At 48.8% G+C, this 12500-nt stretch overlaps 1 protein-coding gene across 1 annotated transcript in view; it reads left to right on the top strand.

Moving 5' to 3' along the window:
* Positions 1-12500, top strand: part of Efcab12 (EF-hand calcium binding domain 12) — a 21799-nt gene that overhangs the window by 8712 nt on the left and 587 nt on the right. Inside the window, exons 2-8 of the mRNA XM_021191771.2 lie at positions 1-321; positions 1109-1294; positions 3550-3706; positions 6275-6471; positions 7552-7765; positions 8951-9101; positions 11152-11208. The exon at positions 1-321 is cut by the window's left edge and continues 134 nt beyond it. Coding sequence (XP_021047430.1) covers positions 1-321; positions 1109-1294; positions 3550-3706; positions 6275-6471; positions 7552-7765; positions 8951-9101; positions 11152-11208 — 1283 coding nt within the window. The remainder of the gene's footprint in view (positions 322-1108; positions 1295-3549; positions 3707-6274; positions 6472-7551; positions 7766-8950; positions 9102-11151; positions 11209-12500) is intronic.

Here is a 12500-nt window from a genome sequence, read left to right as displayed (position 1 = left end):
AGCCGCCGGCGGATCATCATTGTGCCTGGCACAAAGGACCAAGTGCCAGTCCTGCCCACAGTCCCTCCTGAAGCTCCCCTCCCACTCATGCCTAGCTTCAGAGTTCTGGATACTAGCGACACCCAGGAGCTACCAGTGGACAAGAAAGTCTGGCTGAATCAGAGGGCAAAGCTTCGGAGGCAGCTGGAGACATTCGGTGATGTCAAGTCATGGCTGGACAATAAGCCCAACATCACATCATCAGAGTTCAAGGTTCTGTCCACGATTCGCCAGGAGCAAAAAACCCCAAAACATACCTTGATTTCAACCAGGAGAGCCAAGGTGAGAAGTCCTAATGGCCAGAAGGTGCTGAAGGCATCAGGGGAGTTGTTGTCATTTTGTTTCCTTGAATTAGACATGACAAAGTGGTTTGCCCCATTTTACAGAGGAGCAAAACCGAGTCCCCAAAGGAAGGTGTATGAGTGATCTATTGCTGCATAACAAATACTCCAGAGTGACTTAAAAAGAAAAGAACCAAATGACTATCATTCTATACAGCTGTGTCTGTGACTCTGGAATCTAACTGAGAGGCTTTGTCTCCATAGCAAGAGACTGCAGTGCAATACAGAGGACAGCCTCTGCCTTCCAAGCTTGTTCAGAATGAGCTGCTGAGTACTGGCTGCACCATGGGAATAGAAAGAGTCTATCTTGGCAGGGGAAAAGTCAGGGACCACGTGGATGTGCTTTCAAAGCACCCCGACTGGGGCACACGAGCAGTCTGTCTTGATGATGGACACCTGTCTGCTGGAGTGGACAGGTGATAAACCAGTGCTTGTGGGCTGATTTGTGAAGATCAAGACTATCAGGTTAGGGAGAGGAGGAAGGCCACCTGGGATGGCATTGCCTAACTTGGAACCATGGTTTGTACACTGAGAATCGAAGGTCAGCCACCCATCCTCAATAAGCCAATTAAAGTAAGGCCACATTGAGAACAGGGCAAATATGTACAGTGCATCCTGCCCTCCAGACCATCTTTGGGCTTCGAAGTGAGATTGAACTTTAACAAGAGGGCTAGGGATATGCACATCTAAGCGGTCCTCCTCATCTGCCCCACTCTTGACTCTTCTAGGGCAGAACTCTCAGACATGTCCGCTTAGCTGTACCCCAGCTGCGACTGCCTAAGCCCCCTGTCCTGTCTGACTTGTATGCCTACCTTCGTAGTCGAAAGATCAAGATCCTAGAGATATTTAGCAAGGGGGAGCGGAGCGAGAACCAGCGCATCTCCAGGGAGGAATTTCTCATGGCTCTGAAGGCAGTAAGTATGAGCTTCTCAACGGGGCTCCCCCAGGCTCTGCACTCCTGAGGAGCAGCCTCGTATTTGCAGACCCACACTAGGAAACATGGCACAACCAACTGTCAGATCACAGCCTTAAAACAACCTCTGCACCAGGCTGACCTGGAGAGATGGCTCAGGGGTTATGAGCCTGGCTGCTCTCACAGAGGACCCAGGCTCAGTTCTGAGCCACCCACATGACCACTACTAATCACCTCAAACTCCATCTACAGAGGATCTAACATCCTGTTCTGGCTTCCAAGTGCACTGCATGCACACGCTGCATAGATACACATGCAAGCAAAACATTCATATACACACCCAAGATAAACTGCATACATTCTTAACTGCTGACCCATTCTTCCAGCCCACAGCTGTCTAGCTGGGGCTTCATATACCAGCAAGCTCTTTACTACTGGACTATATATATATTCAGACTTATACTTTCAACTAATCAATGTCCAAACATTTTTATGAAATACAATTATGTGAACAACATTTTTTTTCAGAACTGAGGACCGAACCCAGGGCCTTGTGCTGGCTAGGCAACTGCTCTACCACTGAGCTAAATCCCCAACCCTCAAAACATTTTTAAAAAGTAAATGTCTGGGTGCTGGAGAGATGGCTCAGCGGTTAAGAGCACTGACTGCTCTTCCAAAGGTCCTGAGTTCAAATCCCAGCAACCACATGGTGCCTCGCAACCATCTGTAATGAGATCTGACACTCTCTTCTGGTGTGGCTGAAGACTGCTACAGTGTACTTACGTATAATAAATAAACCTTAAAAAAAAAAAGTAAATGTCTTCAACTCCTAAAACAAACAAGCAAAAAATAGTTTAAATATTAAATCCTGGGCCAGGAGAGATGGCTCAGCGGTTAAGAGCACTGACTGCTCTTGCAAAGAACTGAAGTTCGGTTTACAGCGCCCAATGACAGCTCACAACCCTCTGCACGCCAGTTCCATGGTATCTGTCACCTTCTTTGAAACTCTGTGGGTACTAGGCATGTTTGCAGTGCACTTACATACAGCCAAGACACACATACACATAAAGCAAAAATAAATCTTTTTTTAAATGCCTAAATATGAAATTCTTTAGCACCAGGGCAGTTCTGAGCTGATCCAAGGACAGTTAAGTAAGCAGTGACTGTTGTCTAAAGAGAATGAAAAGCTGGGCGGTTGTGGCGCATGCCTTTAATCCCAACACTTGGGAGGCAGAGGCAGACGGATTTCTGAGTTCGAGGCCAGCCTGGTCTACAGAGTGAGTTCCAGGACAGCCAGAGAAATCCTGTCTCAAAAAAACCAAGAGAGAGAGAGAGAGAGAGAGAGAGAGAGAGAGAGAGAGAGAGAGAGAGAATGAAGAGACAACTATATTCATAATTATGTTTCCTTTCAAACTTTTCTTTATGAACATTCACTGTTTCTGAGTGAGTACTGCATACCTCCAAAGTTGTCTATTGTCCTTTGTATTAGTCAAGGTTCTCTAGAGAAACAGAACTGATAGAAAAATGTATGTATGTATGTATGTATGTATGTATGTATGTATGTTTGGTATTTATTAGAGCAGCTTACAGGTTATGGTCCAACTAGTCCAACAGTGGTTGTATCCTGTTGGAAGGTCCAACAATCTAACAGTTGTTCAGTCTAGATGTCTCAGCTGGTCTTTTTTTTTTTTTAAGATTTATTAATTATTATGTGTAAGTACACTGTACCTGTCTTTAGAAACCACAGAAGAGGGCGTCAGATCTCATTATGGATGGTTGTGAACAACCATGTGGTTGCTGGGATTTGAACTCTGCACCTTTGGAAGAGCAGTCGGGTGCTCTTACCTGCTGAGCCGTCTCACCAGCCCCTCAGCTGGTCTTCATTATATGTTGAAATCCCATAGAAGAAGTAGCCTTTAATGCCAGTGAAGGAACGGATTTGCCAGTGAGAGTGAAGGCAAGCAGAGAAAGAGCAAAGCCCCCCCCCCCCCGTCCAGTCCTTCATGTCGGCTTCCAGCAGAAGGTGTGGCCCAAATTAAAGAAAGATCTCTCAGCAAGTATACCCAACTACTTGGGGTTTAGTTAATTCCAGATGTAGTCAAGTTGACAACCAAGAACAGCCAACATATCCTTAAAATTAAAAAAGTATAGATTTCTGATACTTTAGTCGAGGAGGGCATACTTGTTCCTTGTGTATAATGATGGATGTATGACTTTCTAGGAGGTGGGCCTCGCTAACTTCTTGTGCCTCCTCAGGTAGGAGTTCCTTTGAAGAACCAGGAGCTGGAGGATATCATCATCTACCTTAGCTCTCTTGGGAAGCAGAATGCTATCACCACAGAAGCCCTGGCCAGTACCTACAAGCAGTGGTCGCTGGCCCAGCAGAGAAGCACCATACCTTCTGCCAAGGAGTGTGCGTGCCCCCCCCCCAAACCCCACCCTGGGAGCCAGTCTGGCTTTCTCCAGCACTGCATCCTCAAGTGGCTCCTCCTTCTCTGACTTGCTATTGGTTTGCTAAGCTCTGGAGTTTCCAGACACAGAGACCATTGAGGAAATGGATATTTTCTCAAAGGCCCAGCTGCCATTTTGTCTATTCAAAGATGAAGTCCAGCCCCTGTCCTTAAAGGGTCATAAACTATTGATTTAAAACAAAACGGAGGGCTGGGCATGTAGAGAAGTTGGCAGAGTGCTTGTCTAGCGTGTTGGAAGTCTATTCCCAGCACAGCATAAACTAAGCTTTGTGTTGCACGTCTACAATTCTACAATTCTAGCAGACGGGATGGAGGTGGGACATCCCTGACTGTGTAGAGACTTTGAGGTCAGTGTGGGATACAAGTTTATCGGGGGGGGGGGTGTGGAAGGCTAACTGAAATCTCTTGCTCAGAAACTGAACATGTTTGGCATTAGCTGCTTTGGGCTTCCTGTCATCATGGATATTATAAGGCATGCTGTGAACAACTGTGTAGGTTATACACAGCCCACATTATACTTGCCCTCATGTACTTGGGCTACATCTGTCCAAATGCAGCAAGAAGAGGCAAACTAGAAAGGATGCTCTAATATGTGGGCTGCGAATTTACTGCACAAGCCTGGATCTTTCTTTTGATTGTTTGAGGCAGGGCCTCTCTACATCGCTCTTGCTGTCCTGGAACTCACTGTATAGATCAGGCCTGCCTCAAACTCTCAAGAGTTCCACCTGCCTCTGTCTCCGGAGTGCTGGGATTACAGGTGTAGGCCGCCATGCCTAGTTTTGGGTAGTGCTGACATTGAACTCTGGGTTTTAAAAATTATTATTGTTATAGGGAGAAAAAACAAACAAACAAACAAACGGTTGCAACACTCCCCTTCCCAGCTCCCATGCAAATAGAGCAACACCATTATTCTTTAAGTGGGATGAATGGGTCTTGCTCTGCCCCTATCCACCAGGCTGGCAAGAAATTAACTTCAGACATATTTTAGGGAGGGGTGGAGTTCTCTCTCCTTTGAGATGAAATAAAAGTTGCCAGGAAGTAGTGGAGGGGTTTTCTTGCAGGGGTGCCAAGCCCAAGCAGGGTTTCTCGAGCCAGGGTGAATGGCCACACCAAGAGTGTGTAACATCTCCCTGGCGTGTGCCTCAGGCAGCTCTCGCATGGTGTGTGTTCCCCAGCTCTAGATGTCAGACTTCCTGTCTGTGGCTGGCCTACAGACACTGGCACCCAAGCCCAGCCCACTCCCATGAAGGTCCCTGACACATCAGAACCCAGGAAACCCAACCACCCTCACAGTCCCGATGGTCCAGGGTCAGCACCTCGTAGATTGCACTCTCCCCCTCTGCTCCTCCCATAATCTTTTGACTGTCCAGAGCTGCTGTGATCTCCCACCTGGCTGGAGTCACTAAAGCACAGTTCCTCTTAATCTTGAAGTCAGGCAGCAGTTATTTCAGCATCGTCAGATGCCACCCTGGAGGGTGGCAGTTGGTAAGACAGGTGGACTTGGGAAATCTCTCTCAGTTTGGCTAAAGGAGCAAGCACCTCGGGCCCTGGGATCAGAGGAAAGGGGCATCGTGTGGGCCCTGGAATCAGAGGGAAGGGGCACTGTGTGGGCTGGCAGCATGGGCTGCTTGTCTGGAGTCTCAGAAGAGGAGAGGCCAAGATTTCACCTCAGCATGAGGCTGCCACCAGGGCCTGGCTTTCATTGGTCCCCATTTGACAGTGTCTTCTAAATAGGCCTGCTTATAGGAATTGTGAGAGTGCAGTAGACTAGCCCAAGCCTGGCCTCCATCAGTTTACACATGATAAGGTGCTTGTCCACAGAGATGGCTGCCTTGGAGTCCATTGGCTGGAGTGCCAGGATGATAGGCAAAGCCCCTGAGCCGACCCTTCAGTGACTGGTGCACAGTCAGGGTCTGGAAAGGGCATCCAAGGCAGGTGGAGCTGCCAAGAACTTTTGGGATACAGTAGATGAGGATGGCATGGGTGAGGGTGACTAGCAGGATGACAGGTGAAGCAGATTCCCACGGGTGCTTGTGGTCTGGGGAAAGGAGTCTGTTTTTAGTGTGTGTTCCCTGGGAAGGCAGGACTGCGTTGAGTTGATCTTGTTTTTGTTTGTTTGCTTGTTTTTCAAGACAGGGTTTCTCTGTGTAACAGCCCTGTCTACCCTGGAACTTGCTTTGTAAACCAGGCTGGCCCTGAACTCACAGAGATCTGCCTGCCTCTGCCTCCAGGGTCCTAGGATTAAAGGTGTGCTCCACCATTCCCAGCTACCATTTTATAAGAGTTCTGTTTGCCGCTTGGTGGAACATGGTAACCGAGGATGGGAAAGGTGTGTGGGGTGTGCAGATGTGGGGCTTCATAGCAATGGAGGAGACAAACTTACAATGCCCCTCAGACTGGCTGGACATGGGGGAAGAGGAGCAGAAGAGCATCTGCCCACTGACATCTTGTTGAGTCCCACAGCTTGGTTGCCCTCTTAGTCCCTCCTTCATCTTTCCCTCCCACTCTAGATTACAAATTGTCTGCAAAGAGAACTCCCCTGAAGCGCAGCCCTAAAGAGCAGCAAGTTATTTCATCCCCACAGCCTCGCAAGATGGACCTGCTGAAGGTGCCTGAGGTTGATACGAAGATGGAGGGGCGGCCGATGTCAGAGGAAGACATGGAGGATGTGGGCAGACGGTACCGAGAGAGGCGGAGGCAGAACAAGGTAACTCTCCAGCACAGGCTTGGGGGCTGGGCAAGCCAGGGCTGAGGACTTGGCACTGACACCTGCTAGCTGAGGAGTCCTCAGGAAGTCCTCACTTCCCTCAGCCCTTGTCTGTCATCTGTACTGTCAGCTAGGTGTGCAGAAACACCTCTATAATCCCATCACTCAGGAAGTCCAGGTAAAAGGGTTGTAAGTTTCAGGGCTGGAGAGATGGCTCAGAGGTTAAGGGCACTGATTGTTCTTCTAGAGGTCCTGAGTTCAATTCCCAGCAATCACATGGTGGCTCACAACCATCTGTAATGGGATCTGAAGAGAACAGTGGTGAATACATAAAGTTTTTAAAATATTAAAAAAAAAAAGGATTATGAGTTTGAGACCAGCCTGGGCTATATAGAAAGAATCTGTCTCAAAAATCACAAATAAGGTACAGACTTTAATCCCAGTACTTGGGATGCAGAGGCAGGTAGATCTTTGTGAGTTCGAAACCAGCCTGGTCTACATAGTTAGCTCCATACCATTAAACCATTAGAGCTACACAGCAAGAGTCTGTATCAAAAGCAAGCAAGCAAAACCCCAAAACAACCCACATACACAAACAAACCAAACAACAAAACAAAAACAAAAAACAAAACAGAACCAAACCCTCAACAGCCAGCGATGACACTGCTGCACTGGCGATGTGACTTCTACTCAGGATTACACACAAATGGCTCTACCTGATTTAGAGTCCCCCTGCAGCCAAAGACTCAAATATCATTTTTCACCAGGACACCCCTGGGGCACTTAACTGCTACTGTGCCTTTTTATAGATATTACTCATTACAGGGCACATGGGCACGCCCAGTATGAGCTTGTTCTGAGGATTCATGAGCCAAGTGCTCAGAGCCCCTGAGGGGTAACCTTGACCTCGATGCTGCTCCTCTAAACTGCTAGCTTTGGAACATGAATTGAAGCCCCACTATGCACACATTATTTTTCATGGAGGCATCTTTGAGGAGGTAGAGAAGGTATAATGCTGCCTCCTAGCCAAAACGAATGTCAACAAGACACAAGATGGAGCATGCTCTGTTCTCTCCGCAGCTGTGTCTCCCCTCCATCCAATACATGGAGAACTGCCGGCTGGTTCGATCTGGGACGAAAGAGTTTGACAGTCACTGCCTACCGACGACCATCTCTGGGGAGATGGAGGAGCTGCTCAATATGACCCGCAGGGATAACTTCCTAGTCTACTTGCAGTGCTGGGAACTCTGTGAGGCCTATGGGCTCCCGCTGACTGAAGATATCCTCATGAGAGGTAGGGGCTTGCTTCAAGGGAAAGCCTTGGCTAATGTGGAGTTGGTTCTGATACTGGGTACCCTATTCCTAGGACACAGGCTCTGAGACACATGGATGGGCTCCTTAGGTGAGAGTTGAGAGCTCTGCCTTCACACACATGTATTCACCTACCCATCTGTCCACCCCACATGTACACCCCCTCCACAGCTATGAGACAAACTCAAAACAATGAGAAAACCACCATCAAAATAGTTGAAGCAAGCCCCTACCTCTCATCAAAGTAGCTCTAAGGGCTGGGAGTGGTGCTCCGTGGGAAACTCTTGCTTATCAAGTATGATGTCTTGACTTCATAGTTGGCATGTGCGAGCGCACGCGCACATTCATGCAGGCACACACACTAATTAACCTAGTGAAGTCTAGTTGGATCTTCCCACCTCCAACCTAAGCTTGCTAAGTAGCTCCATCCTGATTTGCTGTTCCAAATTGGAGGTCTCCCTCCTCTGTCCCCTTGTGCGCAGGGTCATCCAAGGTCCTTTTTGATACTGAGCTGCTGCTGTATCCCATGGTGCATTATGAGGAACTGTGGGAGAGTTCGGGGGAACTGTATATCCTATTATATTTTGCAATTTCCAAAGACCCTACTACCAACTAAAAATAAGAAGTTGGGCTGGCAGGATGGCTCAGCAGACAAAGGCCGTTGCTGCTAAGCTTGATGGCCCAAGTTCAATCCTTGGGACTCATGTAGTGGAAAATGAAAACTAGCTCCTCCAGGATGTCCTCTGAGCTCCACGTGTGTATGGGGGTGTTCTCTGCTGTCTCTCTGTCTCTGTCTGTCTCTCTGTCTCTGTCTGTCTCTCTGTTGAGTAGTAGCAGAGAGAGAGAGAGAGAGAGAGAGAGAGAGAGAGAGAGAGAGAGAGAGAATAACAAATACAGAGTTTGGAGTGAGATGGTTTCAGTGGAAAAAGGCACTTGCCACCAAGCTTGATGACCTAAGTTCAACACCCAGAATTCACATAAATGCAGAGAGCCGACTCCACAAAGTTATATTCTAGCCCCCACATACGCACTTTGCCACTCTACCTGCCAAGCCATCTTGATAGCTCAGAAAAAAACAGAAGTGGGAATTGTTTTAAATAGTTTCCACGTGGCCCTAGAGTAGGTAACTTTGGCTAATGGACTCTGCTGTCTTCCTTGCTGCCCACAGCACTGCTGTATCCAGGAGACAAGATCATTACTCTGAAAGAAGAAGTCCGCCCAATCCGGCAGCCTGGAGGCTATTATATAGACCAGAGGATTGTCTACAACCTGGCTGAATTCAGGATCCCCCGCAAGCATGAGGGAAAGAAGAGAGACAAGCTGAGTTTCGAGTTGTCCCTGCAGTTACTGGGGCTGGGACATTGGCATGCATGTAGTGTTGTGTTACGCCAGTATCTGTGTCCCTACCTAGTCACTTCCAGCTGGCCAGTCCAAAATGTCACCCTCAGTGCATATCTTAGGTTTACACAGCTCTCCTCCTGACCACAGGCTTGCATAAGCATAAGGCCGGTGGGAAAGAGCCAAAGTGGGTGTTACCCTGCCCTGTGTCTGAAGTTGAGGAACTTTGCAAAGGACAGGGACTGGTCCCTTCCCTGTGCTGCCACCCTGTGGCAGGCACACTCATTCTCCAACAAGAGGCAGGCTGGTAGCCCCTGGGAAAACAAAATGTTGCTCTAACCATTAGACTATCCCCCTTTGAAGTGACCCAAAGTCAATTCCCCCCTCCATTTCCACTGAATGTGGGCCAATCAGAAGGCAACACACTGAGAGTAGCATCAGTGGTGACTGCTGAGGGGAGGATGAGAGCATCCCCGCAGGGGGTCGGGTGGTGTGGTGTGGTGTGATGTGGCAGAATGCCCAGGGCAGGCTGCAGTCCAGCGCAGTGGAACTGGCCTGGCCAAGAGGCTGGTTACTGCATTCCGCACCTCAGCACTTTCACGTGTAAAGTAGACACAGCATTCGTAACACACACACACACACACACACACACACACACACACACACACACACGGTTTGACCAGGGCCACAGGTTGTCCTCTGCACCACCAGTGTGGCTGTTGCTTTTCCTTGCACTTGTCCTGATGTTTCTGAGCACAGGGCCAGTTTAGGCCCACAGCAGTCGTGGCTTGCAAAGTGCTGCGCATGACTCAGCCAAGGTGTAGCTTAGAGGGCCTCTGAAATATGCCTTCTAACCTGTGGCTGGCTGGTACCAATTACTAAACCATGAACCCAGGAAGTGGGTTTGAGGACCAAGTTGTCAAATACATAAGCCTGTGGGGTACAAAGAAGAGAAGGGCCAGGCAGTGATGGCGCACACCTTTAATCTCAGCACTGGGGAGGCAGAGGCAGGAGGATTTCTGCCCAGAGGGAACTGGACTGGACCCTGTGCATGCCAGGTGCCCAGGAAAGAGATTTTTCCTTGTGTTTGACCGGTCACATCTGTAAAAGAGAAAGAAAGGTCCTTTAGCTAAAGGAGGCACATTGACTCTCCCTCACCTCTAGGGACTAAATTGTATAAGATCCTGAGGCCAGGTGCTAGGGGTAGAGACTGGACAGACTCAAAATTCAATCCTTTGTTTTCTGTTTGTTTTTGTTTTTTTGAGACAGGGTTTCTCTGTATAGCCCTGCTGTCCTGGAACTCACTCTGTAGACCAGGCTGGCCTCAAACTCAGAAATCCGCCTGCCTCTGCCTCCCAAGTGCTGGGATTAAAGGTGTGCGACACCACTGCCAGGCCCAATTCAATCCTTTGTATCAGAAGGAAAAAACCCCCAAGATTCTGAGGCCAGATGTGGGTGGGCTTGGGAAGGAATCCGGTGGTCGGTTAGGGGTCAGCCAAGCAGGCCAGGGTATGGAGGATGAGTCTTTATCGCGCTGGCCTCAGGCAAGGGAAGTGAAGTCAGGCTCCGCGTCTAGCAGCTGCTGAGCACATCTAAGTATTTCAGAGGCCTCCATCCCATGAACAAAGGGAACCAAGGTCAGGGTTTTCCTCGCCCTACCAGCCAGAGGTAGGAGACACAGCTAGGGTCCGCACAAAAGGAAAACGTTCAGAGCTCTGCTCTGAGACTCAGAAATGCATTTCTTAATGGTCTCCACCTCTCCAAAGCCTGCTTTTCCTGATGTTTCTTTTTTGTTGGTTTGGTTGGTTTGGTGTTTTGGTGTTTTTTTTTTGTTTGTTTGTTTGTTTGAGACAGGCTTTCTCTGTGTATCTGGCTTCTCTGGAACTCTTTCTGTAGACCAGGCTAGCCTCCAACTCACAAGCGATCCATCTGCCTCTGCCTCCCAAGTGCTGAGATTAGAGACACATGCCACCACCGCCCGATTCCTGGAGTTTCTCTTTCCTAACGATGCCTCTCTCTATTCCCTGGTAGGAAAACATCAAAGAAAATGAAGAAAATGCACTTTGACGATTTCGAGGAGTTTACAGGGTTTGTAGTGGTACTGCGTGTCTGACGGGAGGGCTGGCCTCTCCTCTACTCAGAGGCAGCTCTGGCACCTATGCATATTGAACAAAATCCCGGCACTATCGTGGGGCTCCTGCCCAAGGCCTACAGGGCCTCAGAAGAGCGTTCAGAGAGTGCCTGGCATGGCTGCTCTGGAGCCTCCCAGGAGCGAACTCAACTACATTGTCACCAACAAGCCTGAGTTACTCTAGACATATGGCTCATAGGAGCCGACGCTGACACATAGTCCCACATCTGAAGCATAGCTAAGTGAGGCTGGCCCCAGAAGCTAGATACCAGACCCAATATCCAAATGCCTTTGTGAGGCTGGGCTGTAGCTTAGCAGCTGGGTGTTAGCCTAGAGCAAGTGAGGCTCTGGATTCTGTCCCCAGCACCAAAAGGACCAGGCCAAGTGTGGGGGTGGGCGAGGAGTGGAGTGAGTTCTCAAATTGTGGGGTGTGACCCCTTTGGGAGTTGAACATCCTTTTCACAGGGGTCACCTAAGATCATTGGAAAATAGATATTTACATACAATTCCTAACAGTAGCAAAATTACAGTTATGAAGTGGGAACAAAAATAATTTTTATGGTTGGGGAGTCACCAAAACATGAACTGTATTAAAGAGTCAAAGGGTTGCAGCGTTAGGAAGGTTGAGAGCCACTAGTCCAGAGCTAGGATGTCACACGTCTTAAGTTTGGGTTTAAGAAGCAATGCCTAGGATTTCTGAGTTCGAGGCCAGCCTGGTCTACAGAGTAAGTTCCAGGACAGCCAGGACTACACAGAGAAACCCTGTCTCGAAAAACCAAAAGAAAAAAAAAAAAGAAGCAGTGCTTAAGCTGCTCATTCCCTGTATGATCTTGATTTCTGGATCTCCGGGTCCTCACTAGTAAGGAGACTAGAGTTCAGCGCTTTTCACACTGGACAGAGTGGCCGCTTTTCACACTGGACAGAGTGGCCACTCTTCACACTGGACAGAGTGGCCGCTTTTCACAGTGGGCACTTTTCACACTGGACAGAGTGGCCGCTCTTCACACTGGACACAGTGGGCACTCTTCACACTGGACACAGTGGGCACTTTTCACACTGGACACAGTGGCCGCTCTTCACACTGGACACAGTGGGCACTCTTCACACTGGACACAGTGGGCACTCTTCACACTGGACACAGTGGGCACTCTTCACACTGGACACAGTGGCCACTCTTCACACTGGACACAGTGGTCACTTTTCACACTGGACACAGTGGGCACTCTTCACACTGGACACAGTGGGCACT

Source organism: Mus pahari, chromosome 2 (assembly GCF_900095145.1).
Source record: "Mus pahari chromosome 2, PAHARI_EIJ_v1.1, whole genome shotgun sequence".
NCBI lineage: Eukaryota > Metazoa > Chordata > Mammalia > Rodentia > Muridae > Mus > Mus pahari.
This window is presented reverse-complemented; position numbering and strand designations above follow the sequence as displayed.